The sequence below is a fragment of the Limulus polyphemus genome, unplaced genomic scaffold (assembly GCF_000517525.1).
Source record: "Limulus polyphemus unplaced genomic scaffold, Limulus_polyphemus-2.1.2 Scaffold262, whole genome shotgun sequence".
In the NCBI taxonomy this organism is placed as follows: Eukaryota; Metazoa; Arthropoda; class Merostomata; order Xiphosura; family Limulidae; genus Limulus; species Limulus polyphemus.
In genome coordinates, this window is record NW_013665872.1 from 623318 (window position 1) to 643669 (window position 20352).

At 30.7% G+C, this 20352-nt stretch overlaps 2 protein-coding genes across 2 annotated transcripts in view; both read right to left on the reverse strand.

Annotated features, from left to right (window-relative positions):
- LOC106456834 (acetyl-CoA carboxylase-like) overlaps nucleotides 1-16494 on the reverse strand; it is an 87531-nt gene extending 71037 nt beyond the window's left edge. Inside the window, exons 1-12 of the mRNA XM_022382608.1 lie at nucleotides 16271-16494; nucleotides 15274-15384; nucleotides 14162-14221; nucleotides 12766-13091; nucleotides 10159-10309; nucleotides 9746-9849; nucleotides 7067-7148; nucleotides 6135-6346; nucleotides 5305-5433; nucleotides 4797-4887; nucleotides 3620-3844; nucleotides 2557-2676 (exon numbers count right to left, since the gene is read on the reverse strand). Coding sequence (XP_022238316.1) covers nucleotides 2557-2676; nucleotides 3620-3844; nucleotides 4797-4887; nucleotides 5305-5433; nucleotides 6135-6346; nucleotides 7067-7148; nucleotides 9746-9849; nucleotides 10159-10309; nucleotides 12766-13091; nucleotides 14162-14221; nucleotides 15274-15384; nucleotides 16271-16444 — 1785 coding nt within the window. The 5' untranslated portion in view covers nucleotides 16445-16494. The remainder of the gene's footprint in view (nucleotides 1-2556; nucleotides 2677-3619; nucleotides 3845-4796; nucleotides 4888-5304; nucleotides 5434-6134; nucleotides 6347-7066; nucleotides 7149-9745; nucleotides 9850-10158; nucleotides 10310-12765; nucleotides 13092-14161; nucleotides 14222-15273; nucleotides 15385-16270) is intronic.
- Nucleotides 16495-19725: 3231 nt separating this feature from the next.
- Nucleotides 19726-20352, reverse strand: part of LOC111085175 (acetyl-CoA carboxylase-like) — a 53140-nt gene continuing 52513 nt past the window's right edge. Inside the window, exon 10 of the mRNA XM_022382613.1 lies at nucleotides 19726-19746. Coding sequence (XP_022238321.1) covers nucleotides 19726-19746 — 21 coding nt within the window. The remainder of the gene's footprint in view (nucleotides 19747-20352) is intronic.

A 20352-nucleotide genomic window follows, 5' to 3' on the forward strand; every position in this document is an offset into this window, starting at 1 on the left:
ATTTGCAAAATATCAGAATAAGTTTTTTATATATCAGTTAGACTGTTTTAATTATAAAGCAACAACAACAGAACTGTGGGTCTTACTACAAAATAAAGATAGTAAGAAGAAAAAATATAAAATTCTTATGTGGTACTGGTACTAGTAGTACGTACAAATCACACAAAGTTATCATTCTAAATACTAAATTATATTCTTATTATGAACTAAATATAAAAATTATGCTACATTATTTAACTTAAAACTACTAATTTAAGTGCAAAAGAATATTAAAATCACAAACTCTTTCAGTTCAAAATGTTAAGCCTAATTCACGTAAAGACCATGCACTCTCCACTCAAAAGATCTTAACTGTAACATTCATGGATAAACTTCTTTCCTAAAACTATATCTATTTTGTGTTAATTTTTCAATATAAAGATTAATATAAATAGATATATGATATAGAATGATTTAAGCTACTATAGAAAAATAATAGTCACAAACATTCCAAGCAGTTTTTTCCAGAAGTAAATTTTCTTAGGCTTACAAAAAAATACTATTGACAACTATTAAATACAACCTCTACATAAAATGTCAGTTACTATAATAAGCACCTTCCACATTCATATTGTAAAATCAACAGAACAACGTTTCATCACGTGCTTTGCTTATCATCCTATGATTTGTCAAATGTGAAATACAGCGATTGGAATAACATAGTACTGAAACTGACACCTTTGACTAGGATTGGCTAAAAGTTTTACACCTGAGGTTTAACACATTCAGACGCTGTTTTATAAAGAAAACAGACAAGAAAAAGGTTTAGATACCAATCATAGATGGCAGGACCAGGCTTAAAGTGCAAGGAAAAAATATTGAAAAATATTTTTTCTTAGAGGGTGCTTATTTATAGTCTCAAACATATTTTGGATGTTTTTTTATTAAACTTCTCTTCAAACTTCACTAAATAACAAAATATGGGACAAATAACTGAATGTTATGCTACTCTTTACAAAAATAAAATATTTAATCCAATAAAAGATAAGTTCTCTATAATTTCCTCAATTCACAAATGTGATTTTGCCCTCACAATAAGACAAAATGTCCCTGGTAGGTAAGGGGTTAACGTAGAGAAAAGTACATGCATAATTCTATAAACAAAACCCTTAATCCATTTAGTAATAGTCACCGAGCCAACAATACACTAAGGCACTTGACAACCCAGTTGTATTTGAATAAATAAACTCTTGTTCTAAAAACTTGGTGAGTTGAAATGAAAGACAGGTTTCATAATTATACAAAAAACAGCAATGATAATGTTCAAGATTATCTGCACTATGACATAAATGAGTTTCCTTGAGTGAGAAATAATGCCTTGGAAGTGATATGTCTTTTCTTCCTTTCATTTATGCAAATCCAGATATTATCTGTAGCAATCTTGAAGATCTGATACGTAATTTGCAGTTGTGAACTGTTTGTTTGTTTTGAATTTGTGCAAAGCTACACAAGGGCTATATGCACTAGCCGTCTCTAATTTAGCGGTAAAAGTGGAGGGAAGGCAGCTAGTCATCACCATCCACTGCCAACTTTGGGCTACTCTTTTACCAATGAATAATGGGATTGACCATCACATAATAACGACCCCACAGCTAAAAAAGCGAGCATGTTTGGTGGAATGGAGATTCGAACACACAACCGAGCTCCCTAACCACTTGGTCATGCCGGGCCAGCTGTGAATTGTTATAATTAACATACAAGAATGAAAGCATACTTAGTTACATTGTAACCTAGTTTACATAGTTGTAACATACCCAAGCATAAGTAATAGTGTAATCTGTATGCCAGAAACACACTGTAAATTTTTAATATTCTAAAGAAAATATAGACTGTCACATGATTAGCAATTGGCCAGTGAGACTTGCAGGTGGTAGATATTTTTAGAAAAAGTGCAAAATCTTTTCACATATTTTAGGAGACAAACCATGAAATAACAGCCAGAAACAAAAATAAAATTTTGTTCTGTATACTGTTCTTCACGTTTCAGTCAAGAAGAGGTTCAAAGTTCATCAATTAATCAACTCTTAAGTTGATTAACAATTCCAATGCACAGTACAAACATTTCTTATGAAATGTTCCTGCCTTTGTTCTTTAAGTAGATTATTTCAAGTTCTGCATTATTGCCTTTTTTACACCTACAATGTCTATGTGCTTAGAATACAACTGATTAAACTAATGAGATAAATTATAAAAAATCCAAAAGCTCACATTTATTACATTTTTGAAAGAAAAAATCACTTCCTAATGTGAAATAAGCCAATGATCATTATTCTCAAATGGCCTAAACATAACATTTCATTTGCAGTTTGACACCAAGCCTGTTACAACAACTTATTTTTATGATTTACGAAACTTTCTAATGTAATATTTTATATTACAAAAATTCCAATAACCTACTTTTATGAATAATGAGACTTGCCGATACAGTGATAGTTTTATATACATATTCTCCTACGACATTATTTTCAAATGGAAATTTTCATAAATTGCCAAACTAAAGATTAAACCACATTTCACCTGTTGACTTGGAAACTGAAACAGTACAGATGTGATATTGCTTGCATACTTTGTCATGAGTTTTCTGATCTCCCGTTCCACAACACTTGGTATACGTCCTGAGATTGAAGAGATTATCTCCTGCAAAAAATGATCATAATTTAAACTGTGGACTTCCAACTTATTAAAAAACAGATGTGAAACAGCTAACTTTACCTAAAATACCACATAAATAGAATAAAAATGCAAACACTTTTCTTTTTGGTATAACAAATGGCATAGTGTATTCTATTATAAATGATCTATTATATATTGTGACTGTTTAGGAGTTGAAAACTGAAAAATTCAAAAAATTTAGAAACAAAATTGTTTTAACTAAAATAAAACTGATATAAGTTTATCGACGTTTAACTTTGATTATATGATTATAGCAATAGAAGTGATTTAATTGGTGTAGAGCTGTTGTAAGTTACACCATCATCAGTGATTTTGGGTAGTAAGTTTTAAAAATTATTTTCATTATAGTACACTTAAATAAAAGTTCAAGTTTAATAACAATTACAACCAAATCAATGAAATCTTTCCAGCAAGACTGCTATATATACACACACACACACACACACACACACACATATATATATAATTAAAGGAAATTTTATGGAAAAAATATAAAGAAAAATTAATTAATTAAATAACATAAATCCCGCCACAATACCAACATCCAACAACAGGGCACAAATCATATGGTGGGTAATTATGTAATGTGCCCTGGTTTTTGGAGGTACTCATATTAATGAATTAATGATGATGACAAGGACTAGTAATGGAAATAAAATTATTTAGCTTTTTTTTTGATTTGTATTCATTTCATTATCGTATCTTATAAGATTAAAACTACTGATTTATGTATTTATATATTATATATAATTCTAGAACACAACTGCAAAGAAGGCCCACAAACATTTAGCTCTAAGCTACATCAGAATTAACTGTCATTGGTTATATTTTCAACTAACTCTATAATAAGACCATACTGAATTTCTACAAGATAGTAGCATTGTACAAAGCAGCAGCATAGGTGTACCTGTAGTTCCAGCAATGGTAAGCTTGGATCTCTTAATGTTTTCATAAAGGTGTCAACAGCATTTGTGATCCGCGGAATGCAGTATGGTTCTGGCAACACATAGCCAGCTAAGATGTTCCCCAATTCTCGCTTTGCAGTCTGGAAAACTTGATTCATTTTCTCACCGTGCCTACTTGGACCCTCAGGAGATTCCATTCGAGGAAATTGACCAGTGAATAACTGAGCCTGAAGAATAAAGAATAAAAAAAATACTGAATAATCATAGTATTAACCATAATGCACATGACAGAATAAACTAAAAACTGAGATGATGTTAGAGGATAAACAGTAGTAATTATGATTAGGTACCACAAAGTAGCAGGATGTTAGAAAATATAATAAAACTATAATAGACCTATAGTTCAAAAGCAAAAACATAAATAAAGTATCAATAAAAAATTAACTGAACATAACAAAGTAAATTAGAAAAATAAAAATTAATGGCCTAAAGGCACACAGAATTAAAAAACTTCTTATAACTTTAAAAAGAAATTGAACAGTAAGTTACTGATATGATACATCAAACTAAACAGTTATGTCATTACACAAATGAAGAAATAGCAAAATAACTGAATGCCATAAAAAAAGGATTAACAAAAAATAACGGTAGTTACAAATAGGTTAAATACAACTACAATGTGACAGACAAACAAATCAAGAACTGGTCAATAAACAAATGAACAGTATGTCCAAAACAGGTATAAGTTTGAAATAAAATGCTGCACCTTCAGAAAGCCATACTAAAAATGTTCACAAAACAATTAATCAAATACATCTGACAGTATTCTACAAACAAATTAGGTATCAACAAAATATTAAAACCAAAAAAATTAAGACCTAGCAAACTGCACAAACTATTTATGTTAAAAACTATAAAAATTCATAAAAAAATAAAGAAATAGTAAAATTTTGAAAAGAAGCTAATAATTGATATCATTCTTATGCAATTAAATTAAGAAAGTACAACATTTTACAATTGAATCAAAATGTTTAGCATGTAAAAAACAAATGGGCTCAGAACCCAAACAAAATGGTAGGACACAAGGAAAAAACTGATTTCAAATTTATATGACAATTACAATATTATGACCCAATGATATAACCTTCATCTTCCAAACTAACTGTTTTTAACACATACCTTAGTAACCCTCGTGGGATCATCTAGTTCTATTCTCGCCAGGATACTACCAGCATCCAATATAGCTCCAGGGCATTTCACAAAATGTACACTAAAAACATGAGTTATGAAAATGTAAATAGACAACAATTAAAATGTTTATATATCTTATCTAATTACTTATTAGAATAATATGAAAATTTTATATTAAAACTTTATAACCTATACAATCATTACTTAATTTGAAATGGAACAATCCAGAATGTAGTTCTGGTTCCTCAGTGACAAACAAAACAATTATACCAGCTTGTGAAAATCCTGAAACTCCACATTATTTTACAGTCAATTTTTTTTACTTAAACTTCTGATAGCGATTATTTTTCTAAAAGAACTGTTGGACAAAGTGAGTGCTATTAATACTCCTTCACATACTATCAATGGACCAAGTTCAAAATCAGCTAAATCACACCATGTTTTTATCCCCACCACTCTTTGCAGTTAGGATGACAGTCACATCCAGTATTCTTACCAGCCAGATTCCAAGACAGTCAGTGTCATCAGCATCTTCATCACCTCAATTTCAGCATAAGCCTGACCAGGAAACACATGTGCTCCATCTTCCACTAGAAACTGGAGAAGTTTTCCCGCTGATGGTGATCTGTTTATATGTTTATTTTTTCAGTCACTGAAGTAACAGTAACAAAACATCTTTTGTTTTTAGCCCATTTCAATATTTTTTCCAAGAAATAATTAAACTTAACAAAGTCTTATGATCCAAGAATAAATTTAAAATACTGATTTCTTTGAATACTAAAAACATAATAATTTTTTAGCATTATAAATTTACAGACTTACTGCAGATACACAAAACATGTTAAAAGTTATAGTATGGAAACTCTAATGGTCACTTTGAAGTGAAAAGGTCGGTCACATCAACTGAGCCCGTAAGCGAGAGAGTTAAGTATTGAATATTCTAACTAAACTATAACATTTCTTGAAGAATTTCAGTCATCACTTTTATACTTAAAAAATAATAACAATCTATTAATAACATTCTAATTAAAGATTAATGTATGAACTGGAAAACAGTAATTTAAATAAGCATCAAGTCATAGTTTGCAATACACAGTTGAAAAGTCACTTCAAATAAAGCTGACATTTTAACCATTTCTAATATATGAAAATATTTTCATTATTAGTAACAAGATAAATGGAAAAAAAATACAATTTTCTGACCTCGCACTTGTTAATTTCAAATAAAACAATTCTAACACATCACAATGCCACATTTCAGAATGGTATATAAATTATCTACAAAAAAAATAAAAGATGTAAAATGCAGTAAAAACTAATAACAACCTCAAAATTGTGGGATCATTTTCTTTATCAAATATGCATGTTTGATTCCCAATGACAACTCTGTAGCGATCAATCTCTTCTTTCATGTAGGTTGTGTAACTGGCCCCATCCACAGACAGAAGAAGCCCACCATCACTGAGACTATGAGCTTCAACTTCTTTGAGAGAATTGTTCATGCAAAGAAAATACGAATTTGGACCTGACCTAGAAGCCTACAAGTAGAATAAAAATAAATAAAATGAAATTATTCTTTTTAAGACTCCTGAAAATAAGCCTTGTACTTTCATGAACGTATAGTGCAGTTTGTAAATTTGACAGAACGTAAAATCAGTGTTAAAAACTAAATTAATCATAACAATAATGAAAGAAAAAATGCAATAACTTTCCGTAGGAAGATTATACATAAAAATAGTTCTGACATACATTTATAGAAATGAAACTTCCTTTCACATAATCTTGATTCTAAGGTTGAGTTTTTCAACTATCAGACATTACACTTATTGATAATAAATTCCTAATATTAAAAAATATTTATGTTATCAGTTCCAGATACAGTGGTTTTTTTGGATTACATCTACTTGAAGAGTAGGTTTGAATAACGTATTTGTCTCTTTCCTGAAGATTCATTAATACATAACACATTCCTAAATATTTTGTAATTGGATCAGTACTAGTATTTTGAGAAAAAAATTGACAAACATTTTTAAAAAATTACATATTAAAGCATAATACGTTTAAGCGGCATTTGCCTTTTAACAATACTAATTATATATGAACAATAAAAAAATCCAAAACATCATGTCATGCTTGGATGATACAGATATCAAATTATTTGTAAAATCAAATACCAAAACATCAAAAAGGAAAATATCTAGCTTCAGATGGTAACCACAAATATATAAGAAAACATCTTTTACTTGGAACAAACTTACTTGCACTTTATACTTGATTCCATCATAAACCATCTCCACATCTACAGTATTATTCAAAATGTTAGCAGGAAGAATCTGTCCTCTAAACAGGAAAAAATATTAAAAAAATGTATTAATGAGGTTGTGAGAAGAATTAAGCAACAAGTTATGTCATTAATGTCAAGCTTGTCTGAAATTAACAAGAAAAAAAACAATTGCTGGATTTAAAAAATAATTTTCTACCAGTCTACTGGCATATTTTAACACTTAAAATATAAATAAATATATTAATGGTACCAAAGTGTAATTTATGTTAGGAATAACTGCTTGTCAATCAAACATAAAGTTAGCAGTTTTCTTACAGGAAAATGTATTTTGGATAGATAGATACCTCACTGCACAATAAACAGCTATTATCTTGCTTTCAACAGAACTCCGACCAGCACACATATTAATGAGGACTGCAGTAGCCTATGATGTAATCATCACTATAAAATAGCCCTCCACAAATAGGAGTACAACACATTCTTGAGCACTAGCATTTGAACAAAGGCTCATTCTGAATGACACAAAAAGAAATACATTGGAAGTGGGGGAGGAAGTTGTGCAGAGAAGAGAGTAATTATCTGAAATGTATATCCAGGAAAGGAAAATGTTAACTTCAGAGATGTAAACTTGCCTCTGCACAACAAATAGCTCAGTCCTAAATGAATAATATCATGGATAGTTTGCCATAGCCATAAAAATTGAAAAGATGAGCTTCTAAATGAAACTATATTTATAATGTCTTACAAAGTGTCACCCATTAGAAGGAGAACCTAGTGGGTTACCACTTGGTGGGAGGCCACATCCTTCTCAAACAGGGAATACTTTTCACCCAAGAAAAGTAGTAGAGAAAAGATTACTGTCAAAAGAACTAAATCTATGATACTAAGGTGTCACATAGGTGGAATGTAATATTGTACAATCAGTCATTGTTTCTGAGGCAATTGGTTGAGCATGAGTGTGTAGTGTGACTAGAGCAAAAAGGCAAGCCATACAGTATTGGAGATATACTATAGGAAAGATCTCCTAAAAAAAGCAGGTGAAGGGAAAAATTATCCCAGACCTGCCTCCCATGAAAAACACAAGACTCAACCAGCTGGCCTAACCACCAGGAATGGTTTTGTTCATAGTGTATTGAGGTACCATGTACTACATTTCCAAATAACCACAGCCTTACATTCAACTGAGAGGTACATCCACTCAATCTCATAGGGGTGGGATTACAATGACTCAAAGGTAAACCCTGCTCATCGGTCTCTCCAGTGGTTTGGGACTGAAAAAACCAAAGATTCTCCTTTTACTCCACAACAAGAAAACAGTGTGGAGGAATACGGTACTTGGATTATACAGGAATCATTGGATCTACATAAGGTATCTGCAGTGGGTTATTACTACAAATAGGGATAGCAGGTGCTAGTGAGATGTGAAGGCAGGCTCACACATTTCTGTCTCTCTTTTTCTTTTTAAGACTTAATGAAGTATAAACATACACACATACACATAATGTCAAAGCAGTCTTGTAGAAAACCCCATCTCAGCAGCAAGAACTGACCAGGGGCAGATGGGCTTATCACTTTATTATCTCCAACTCAATGTAGATTTTGGGATGGAAAAGTATTCCTTCGAAGCAACAACAACAACCACAATGTGGTTTCATTATCTCCACAATATAAATATATAAAAATATTAAGGAGGTTGTGTGCTTGCAATAAAAAGAAATAATGAACAACAGATCTTCAGAGAGCCTCTGGTGAAAGGTGAAAACCAAAGGTAGATGAAACCTCAACATATTGTAAGTAGTCTGACACAAAGATGTTAGAAGTCAACATCCATGCCTGCAAGATCTTATCCAGAGGATGTTGATGGCTATAGGAAAGAGAAGATGTGAGATGAAGAACTTAATGAGATAAGACATGAAATAGACAAAAGTTGTCTTCACCCATGGGTAATGAAATTTGATAGCATAACATGAGCTGCACGTTTCCCGAGTGATTTACAACTTATAATGGCACAGACAGTAGTTAGACAGGTTCAAAGGGCAATAAAACAATAAAATTTAATTATGAATAGATGTATACTGTTACAAACTTAGAGCTACTTAGGATAAACAAATGTAGTTTCATGTTACAATTTGAAGTCATTCTAGAAGAAAAAGAAGATTAATTTAGGTTTATTTTGATTTTTTTTTTTGGTGGTTACAAGGTCGGTCCAACTGACCGATCCCATTTTAAGATAGGGTAGAAAAAATAACATATAAACTACAAGGATTTAGTGAAAAAAAACGTTTGAAATGCATTTAGAATGTTTTAGGGATTACACAAAGGAAATTTGAGATTTTTGAGATGGCGAAAAGTATTTTTAATTTTAATATGAAAATTACTTTGCACACTGACTATTCAAAACAAATACTTAATATATTCATGGACAAAACTTATTTTATTTTATTAAAAATACTTCATTAAGAAATATGACTTTTTGTATGTGAAAGAGGATATACTCAATATATAGAGAGTTATAAGTATTAAATTTATATCAACTTTAAATGAGTACAAAAGGTCAAGTGACTTGGTCAAATTGACTGATCCCGTGTTGGGAGAGTTAATGAAACAGACAATCTCAATAATATGAAACTATTAAAGATAGCTTAACACTCACTTTTCGAGAGAACTTTGGAAATCATGAAAGTTTTTTAGGATTGTTCTATCTGCTATATGAAGAGACCCACAAATAACAGACAGCATAGTGTCAGGTTTTTCAGACTGGAAAGAGAAAAAAATATTACTTCTGTCACAAATTTCATACACAGTCACATAATAAAAACCACCTGACTATACTCATAGTACACCTAAACAAAATAAAATTCTTAAAGTTTAATGGATTGCAATGTTTTTAAAAGCTTACAAAAAACTTAATACCAACAGCAAAAAAGAAAATTTAATACTATTTTGGGGAATCTAAGTACAAAATGTTTTAACTATACAATACAATTTTCAGCCAACTTACAAAGTTGTGTTTTATACATGGTTATTATCTGAAACTGAATAAAAAAGTACATGTAATTCTCATACCTGAACTCTTTCTGCAATACGTTTATCCAGCCACCCTGTATCAATCCGGTTCAGTTGGTAGACTTCCGTTTCCAGTAGGGTGATTAAATATTCCACTGTGGTACGAAAATCTCCTCTGATGGACAGTTCTTTCAGTGCCAGTACTAGATTTCTAAAACATATATATCTTTTGTATTAGAGATTAAAGTCAATGAAGCTTGGAGACAGCTTGAATGAATAGCAAAGAAAACTTTATTACTAGTATAAAACAATAACAAATGTATAATATTTCAACAATATTTTGTCATCATCAGATACTTTTCTTCTCTGAGAATTATACAAACATACTATCTGCTCTATAACAACTGTACCTCTATGCTGTCCGATTCAATTCTGATATTTGCTGCTATACAAATTTGTTACATTATTATCTTCTAATATTTTGTATGCATATTCAGACTGTCAGAGCTGTTCAAATGGTGGAATCAGACAATCTAAAGGTCAAGGCATGATATATAAGACTGCCTGTACAAGGTTGTGAAAGGTTAGCACATAATATAATAAGCACCATCCTCACTTTTCGGAAAATGCCAATCAACTACTCATGGACTTAATACCGACTTCACTATGGCAAATAAAGTAATTATTGTTGAAACACATTTCATACTCCAACTTATTGTTGAGATCTGCTTCAGATCTGCAGTTTCTCACATAGAATTAGCAGCAGCATCACAAAGAACATGTTGGTGGTAATTCCATTGTAGTGTGAGGAAGAATACTTCCAAGTGGATTTATTACTCAAATACATAATAAAACAGTATAAAAACCATACAGCCTCTTTTTGCAGGTACAATAAGATTATACTGCATCAATGCCAATAAAACTTGCCAAATGTGATACTTTCAGGCAAATTGATTCATTTGAATCACTTTGAATTTGGAGGTATTTATGTAATACATAAGATAGCAATATTACTGTCAACAAAATTAATTCTTTAACTGTATTTAATTAAATTCGGCTCTGTTGTTCATTTGGTTGAAGAACAATTTTCAAACTATGAAACAATTCATGAAACTCATATATTAGATTTATTGTTTTTGCACGATGAATAGCTATTATTATATTTATCTTGGAAAATGTTAGTCCATTTTTTAAAATACCTAATAACACAAGTTTTAGACTGCATCAGCCCCTTTTCCTGAATCGTACATCTAGGTACATAAAACCATGATGTATAAATAAAAGTGTATCTATATCTATAATCATAACACAACAGTTATGTCAACTTTATCTTTTAAAGCAAGGATAACTGAACAGTACCTCCTTACCTAGGATGATTTTCAACAAATTCCAAACAAATAAGCCAAAAAAAGAGGCACATACAGGACAGACAAATAAAACTAGCATAAAAACTACAGTTTATGTATATTGGGTGAGTCATACTACAGTAGGCAAATTTGATTTATCCCGTGTGTGTGTGCAAATAAATGGGATATGACCTACTTGTAGTTCAACACAAGAAGATGAATATTAAGACCCATAAAAAATACACATATATGTAGATATGTACATATATAGCACAAAAATCTGCTTGTCCATTATCTAATTACTACTAGGTCTCTGGGCCAACCTCAACCAAACTTTGTGGGATGATAGTTTGGAATAAGGGGCATGTTAATGGAGGTTCACAACACTCCACCCCCATTATTGCTGTTATTGAGCATTTATTATCTTTGATGTAAGTTAACTACATTCATAGATGGTGCAACATTATTACATCAAACAAGTTTACTAAATTTTCTATAACACAACATACATATAGTGTGGGAGGAGGGTACACAAACGTCTTTTATATCTCAGAAAGTGTGCTAGCACTCTCTATGGAGAAATGCAATGGAAAAAAAATGGCCACCACTATTGAAATAATACACAATCTCAGATGAAACTTATACTACAACAGTCACCATAACGCTGACATGAAAAGCCATTTCTTGAATTATATATTTAACCCTAATTTAACCCGTGACATTACAACTTATACCTTAAGACATTTTACGGCCAATGACTGTCAATTAATTAATAAAGTGAAACACTGTGGAAGGACATTAAGAGCTGGGTGTTAAAAGCAGGTGACAGAAAGTACACCTACTGCCACTACTTTGGCTGCTACCTCTTCATACAAAGTCACCCTGATCATCGCACAGTGTATACCATGTTTTAAGTATCTACATAGTGAGTTCTTAAAGCTTATACAAAACTTTTGGTGAGGTAATTATGAATACTGTAATAATATGTTATGTTATAAATAAACTGTGTGAAAATTAGGATTTTTGTGTTATTTATCACAGCATCCACACCCACATTATTTTAAGTTCATAACCCAGACAAACGATGGGGACCTCAGCTTGTAAATTACACATCTTAAAGCAGAACACTTTTATAACTTATAAATTTATAAATTATCAATAACACAAAATGGTTAATTTACAAAAGAAACTGAAATTTCACTCTGTAAAAATAAACACTTTAATCTATATTTAAGCATCAAAAGATAGACACATTTGCAGCTATGACATTAAACATACTATAAAAAGATAGACACGTTTGCAGCTATGACATTAAACATACTCTCTTGCTTGCTCTCTATCTTCACCCCAAGAGAAGCAGTGACCAAACTGAGAGTCGGCATACTCATGAAGACCTCCAGAAGCTCCCACACTAAAATAACCCCAGACATTCTTGTTGCTGCGAAAGTTGAGTTCCTGAACTGTGCCAGCACTTGGTTTGAAACCTTCATCAGGATTTTCACAAGTAATTCTAGCAGCTATTACATGTCCCAGAGGTTGAGGTTTATGTTGTGGGTTTTCGAAGTTTATCATGGAGTCACCAACTGGAGACTCTCCATAAAGGAGCCTAATCTCTTTAATTCTGTGAAGAGGAATACCCATAGCAATCTGGAAGAAATGTAAGTCACAAAACAACTGAACATAAAGTACAAAAATTAATCCAATAAAACTTAAATGTTTACACAAACACAATGTTACTGCTTAACATTATGCACATACATGTATTATTATTACTAATGATGTATACAAATCTCAATCGTTAATTATTAACTGATCTGTTTTTAACAGTTTATATAAACACAAATTTCAATTCTCAGCAGTTGTTATAAACATACATATTAGTGCTAAAATATTATAAAAATGTTTATTAATTACTGGTTTTAATAAATATTCATCCATATCTAACCATGTACTTCTGAAAGCAGTAAATGTATACACATAGTTTTTTTACACCACACATTTACCTACAGCTAGACCATACACAATAATTGTACCACATTTATTACTTGATTCCGGAATATAGTAATTAAAAAAAGAAGATATTTTTCTAACAAAATAATCATCTTTTAATTCTGTTGTACAGATAAGACTGCAAATATTGAGCCTAGCTTACTATTAAACACTGACTAAATTCTAAACTATCACCTGAAGTATAGATTCTACACTATTTACCAAGTTTTGGTCTACATTGCAGTTTTTAAACTTCATACAATCTTTTTTATTCATTTTTGGCTCCAATAAGATTAAAATGTCTACGTTACTTTTAACTTGCAACTTTTACTTGATATCAGCAATAAAAATCGGTGAGGCAAAGCAACATTAATACCTTAATTGTTCACACAAGAAAAGAAAAATAGTGCCTAGAAGACAAACAGTAAATGCACTTAATGAATTCTGTTCGTGGCTAGATTTTCTCCTTTCTTAAAGTAAAATAAAAAATCATTCTAAGGTTGAAACCTATTTTAAAATAACATTTCTTTTGTTCTTTTTTTTTCATTTAAGCTTTACATATAAGTAAAACAGCTCTGATTCTTCTATCCAAAATATCCTATGGGCATATCCTGGCAAGAATGAGCTAGCAGAAGTACTTCTAAGAATTTAACATAAATACTGGAAATAAATAAAATAAAAATTTCACACAACTTTATTGATAAGAAAAATATTAAACTATTAAAAACCTGAAGCTGAGCTGAAGGAAGGTTAACATCAGCCACCATTTCTGTGCAAGGATGTTCCACCTAGAAACAGTATAGAAAAAACTACTGATACCACAGCTTTTTTGCATTTCAAAAACATATGTAACATATATTACACCATGAAGAATGAATAGATGAATTACATTACAGCACCAGAAACATATCAATACACCTTTAAAGTCATGATTACTTTATAAAGGATGAATATACAAGTTAGAATATGTCACAGCAATGGAAACATACTAATAAACCTTTAAACTCATGATTACCTTATAAAGAATGAATATACAAGTTACATGTTACAGCATCAAAAACATGTTAACACAACCTTAATCACATGATTACCTTATACAGAATAAATATACAAGTTACATGTTATAGTACCAGAAACATATCAATAAACCTTGCACCAAAAGATTACCACAGAAAATTAACAGATGAGTTATATGTTACAGCAACAAAAACATATTAACATGCCCTTAACCACAAGAGTATCACATAGAATTAATAGTTGAGTTACACATTACAGCAACAAAATCATATTAACATGTCCCAAACCATGCATATCACAGAGAACTAATAGTTAAGTTATATATTAAAGCAGCAAAAACTTATTAACATGTCCTTAACCACATGAGTATTTCAGAGAATTAATAGATGAGTAACATGTTACAGCACCAGAAACATATTAATACACCTTTAACAACATGATCAGAACAGAATGTAATTTGTAATATACAAGAAATATATATATATATAGTAAACGTAGTGCTACATTAACTTAAAAGTTAATCTTCACTTAATTACATTGTAAAGTAATGACTATATTTTTCTTTCTTTCTTAGAACACTAAGTTCATCAGAATGATAATACTCCGGAAAAGCTGACAGGAAAATAAAGTATCTAATCTTAATTTCATTTTTAGTAATAGCTATAAACTATACAAGGATAAAAAACAAAGAAATACATGATGTCAACAAAACCATTTATTACTGTATAGTTGAAATAATCCTAGTTTTCATTCTTACATTCTGCAGTGCAGACTTTAAAGCTAGTAACAATGCACCGTGACTTTTACTTTACAACTGACTAACCTGGAGCCTAGGATTGAGTTCCAGAAAGTAAAAATTTCCATCTTCATCATACAAGTACTCTACAGTACCTGTGCTGACATACCCTACCATCTTAGCCAATCTTACTGCAGCCTAAAAAAATAAAAACACTGGCATGGTATCTCAAAAGTGGAATGAATTACTATATTTCTTAAACATCCATCAAATATTATAAAAATTCCCCTCCCCCCAAAAAAAACTATTATTAGTAACTTAAAACTATCAGAGTAAATGATATGTCTGAAAAGGAAGAACAATATTATAGTTAAAACTACTGTTGTGATATCTCATGAATAAATATAGCACACAATTACCCAGTTTCTGCAACAACAAGAGATTCATGGACCTAGTATATGGAGGAACAGGAATTTGTTATAGATATAATAAAAGACAATACAGAGTATTGAAGTTGAAATAAAAATTAAACACTTTATTAAATAAAAAAAGTATCTTGATGGACAGTTGAGGTCCCCTGCTGACAGTACACAGCAAATCTCCAGATAAGGGGTCAGTGGCTGGCAGCACAACCCCTGAGACTGTCATCTAGTATACAACTGAATTTGACCAATCACAAAAATGAACCATAAGAATTATGGATATCACCCTGCTTCATGTGAAAGTTATAGAGCACTCTCACATAAATACAAGGTAAAACAGAACACAGTAGACAGTTTAAGTGATCAGACCCTGCTAAAGAAAGTAACAACAATACAAATGTTCTTTAATGATTCGCGCTAATATTGTACGATAAATAGAAAACTATAATTCAAGTAACATCATGTATAATTTGAGAACATCAGGCAGTACCTGAATACATCTGATTCATGAAATAAATTTTTTAAAAATTTCATTTTAGAACGTTAAATAATTTCATACACACATTCCCCCGAGTTTTACAAACAGCTGTAATAAGTGCAACTTTCGGGGTTCTCAGTTAACTTCCTTTCACTAACACTTTTTTTTTAAATCACTTTCTCACATTTTCCATTTGTTCAAAAACATCAGGTTTTGCAATCACACAAGGAGCCTCTTCAATGATTTTCTGATGGCGTCGCTGAATAGAACAGTCTCGACCAAAAACAGATATTGCATTCCCATACTGGTCAGCTAGTAACTGGACTTCTAAATGGCGAGCACATGTTGCTAGTTTCATAATAAATATTGGAGATCCAGGGACCTCTGCCTGTACCTATGGAACAACAACTTGCTATAGAATAAGGCATCTATAAATACACAAGTTATACTGTGTATATATCTCTCTCTATATATATATATATACCTTTATAAGTTCATACTCTAGTTTCTGTAACAATACACAGATACAAAAATTACAATACCCTAGAAATTATTTATTTCTGGCATCATCAATGACTTAGAAAAAAACATCTTAGATAAGTTGAAATATTTTGTAAGTTATCTATGAGTAATCATAGTGAAAAAATTGAGCAGAACTAAATTCAACTTGTTTTTTAACTCCACTTAATATGTTATGAACTGAATTGTGATTTCAATACCTCTATATTGACTAGACCAAACAAAAAGGATTTTGTTTCCAATAACTAGCAAGGGAAAAATAAAGCATGTAAGTTGAGAACAAAATTAATTCTTGCTAAATGCAATAAAGTCATTGTTAAAAGTTGGAACTTCATATACACTAAAATTCATAAATCTTAAGCAAAAAAATCAATGTTTTAAACAAAGCTCTTCCACACTTGGAGAAAAAGACTACTATCATATCTGTTTTACTATCAGAAAATAAATCCAATAATCCAAATACTTTCGGAAAGTGGAAATTCCTTCATCAAGTATAAATAGACACATATTCCTCATCAAGGAAATTCTTCTTTTCAAAAGCAATCAGGTTGTTGTATTTCTTTTCGGATATAATTTTTTTTCTGTTCATCCTCCATACTTTCCAATACAATTTCTATATTATTAGCATTCATATTCTTTTATGGAGGAATCAAATGTGCTGAAAAATGATCATATTCACAATTTCTTTAATAGCTTTAAGATACACACTACACACAGACAAGTCCAAAATAAATAGCTATTTTTGATCTTACTGTTTTAAACATCATGAATAAGGTCAGATTTGATTCAAAATACCACAAAAACAAAGCAGCCAAAGCATTTTTATTTTATAATAATATTTTTACATATATAACTTTACAAAATGTAAAATTAACTATATTTTAGACTTTGATACCATTTTTTTTTTAATTTTAATATACTATTAGAAACTCCATGTAAACTATCAAATCCTACTTATACAAGTTATTCACACTAAGAATTTTTTTACAAAGGGAAAAACCAGTAAATTTTAAAATATTACAGTTTTCAAATGTTAAAGACTAATCATCTGATTTTATCAAAATAAGATATAAATATTGTGCTAAAGAAGTTTCTAAAATAAAACTGAGGAAGCAAAGTCTTAATACAAATAAGTATACTGTTCAAAAGAACAGTGGTTATAAAACAGTACTGTTAATTAACTGTTCATCTGGTAAAAGAAACTAGATATCAAAGTTGCAAGAGTCTGCTGAATTCACAGAAATACAGATAAGTATCCTGAATATCACGAAGTTAGGCCTACTATTATAAAAACACTACTAAGATTCCCATTTGACAATACCTTAAGTCCAATTATTGAAAATGGTATATTTCAGATACTTTAACCCTTGCAACATCCCAGTAAACATGTTAAAAGTGCTGGCGAAAGTCAAGATAACAAAACATTTGAACTATTATATGTTGACAGATTTCCATATTAAAGATAACAAACTGGAGATTTTTTCAAGCTCTGAAATCCATAACAGACAAATGATAAAGCTCACAGTGTTTTCATAAGAGAAGTATCAGGTAACCAAAATTGTAGAAAGCACTAGTATTAAAATATTGAAGTTCAATAGCACTACTACAAATATTCAACCATTAAGAACACAATGCATATTGTTTACTAAAACCCCACTGTATTCTTTATGTCTAACAATATAAAATATCAAAGTTTTTGGATTTAGTTTTTATAACACCTCTGCACTACTTTACAGAGAAATTGGTTTTGAGAATATCATATCTAACTTTCAAGTTGTATATTTTTAATTAAAACTTAAAATAAATCCCATACTATTAACAGCTAAATAGTGCAATTTCAAGATATATTACATTACATCAGCACAGCCAAACCAATGAGAATATCATCAAAAGCAAAATCTGTTGTGTCTTTAAATATGTGTTTGTTTTAGAGCAAAGCCACATTGAGCTATCTACTATGTGCTCTGCAGGGAATCAAACCTTACATTTCAGCACTGTAAGACTGTAAACTTACTGCTATCCAATCAGGGACATCTTTAAATGTAGAGAACAGCTTTGTGTATATTTTAAAATACATAAGTAGCCTGATTTTTGTACTCTTTCAAAGCGTAAAAAGTTGTGAGCATATATAATTTTGCAGCTATATAACTGGAAATGATGAGATGCCTTTCTTCTATGTAAATAAGTAGAGTAGCACAAAAACAAGTGAATATCTGGATGAACAGCTTCCAAATCCTTTCTCTCAGTGTTCACTAAACATAATACCACAATGTCATAACCATGAAACATGTCTGTACAGTTCCTTTAGTGTGAACTGCACCAGTGGTAATAACAATAATGAAGTAATATGTGCATCTTGAGGTTAGATTTAATAACTCATTCTATCAAATCAAGTAGAAAAAAATTGAAGCTAGTGGTGAGCAGTTTCATAACACAATGATCAGAAAGCAGTTATTTTTATACACTTCTCTAAATTTATCATTTCACAAAATATATATTTTTGTGTCATTAGAGAAAACAAACAGTAAAATATTAAAATCTAGAACAAGATATTTTTTTTCTCCAAAAAAACGATAAAATTCACAAACAGTGTTTTAGTCAATCGTAAAAAACATCAGAGCCTGTTTCAAAAGCTAGGTGGGTTTATTTCAGCATGAACTGATTGAAACCATTAGTGTATGTAAATTTACTGACATTTTTTTCTGATCACAATACAGCACTCATAGCCCCCTATGAGAAAAGTCAAATTAGTTTCGAACAAAACAACACTAAGTGGAATCTTATAACTTCAATATAAATGTAGCTTCATAGATTTTAGACTTTGGCTGAGATGCATTCTCCTCCCATTGTTGTAATCTTATCCTCATTTTCAACTTTTTGGTTTGATTCTGTATCTTAAGCAGTAGAGTTTGGACTTCACATCCACTGATGCTACATTGTGTTAATGTGTATTTTACAGTCCTGGCCAGAACATTCACACCTGTACTTTGCAAGATCTCTACTGGATTGTCATGTATCACAAAGAGTATATCCTGAGTTATGTAACACTGCTTTTGAAGAGTCTAGGTTTTCTGCATCAATTTCTTCTAGTATCTACACTAATAATTTCATATATCATCTTCAATTTCCATACAGCTCCAACTAAAACATGAGATTTTGCCTCAATCTGTTACATATAATAGTATTCACCAACCCAAAACCTTTTTCATAAATTTGACAATTGGCATTTCTTCCTGTAATCTATGAGTGCATTCACCATACTATTGTTGGGAATCATATATGACTACCTGTACTTTTATAGGCATAATGCAAGTATGCCACTTTCCACTTGGTTTGATGAAAACAAATCACAGAGTAAAGTGTGAAGATGTAATTATACTCTGGTGCAGTTCATTTTCATACAATCAGGGAAGCAATCCCATAATACTTACATTATATTTATTTTATTCAGTTTTCATAATTATTTCTAATATTATATGTATAAAAATTCTACACAAGAAGCAGCTACTATCAGAGAGTATTAGTTAACTTTTTCGACACGGGGTCGGTCGATTTGACCAAGTCACGTGACCATCTGTACTAGTTTAAAGTTGACATCAATTTAATACTTATAACTCTCTATGTATTGGGTATATCTTCATGAAATTTGGCAGTCTATGAGTTAATATTACAAGTCTTTCACATACAAAAAGTCATATTTCTTAGTTGAAGTATTTTTTAATAAAATAAAATAAAGTTTTGTCCATG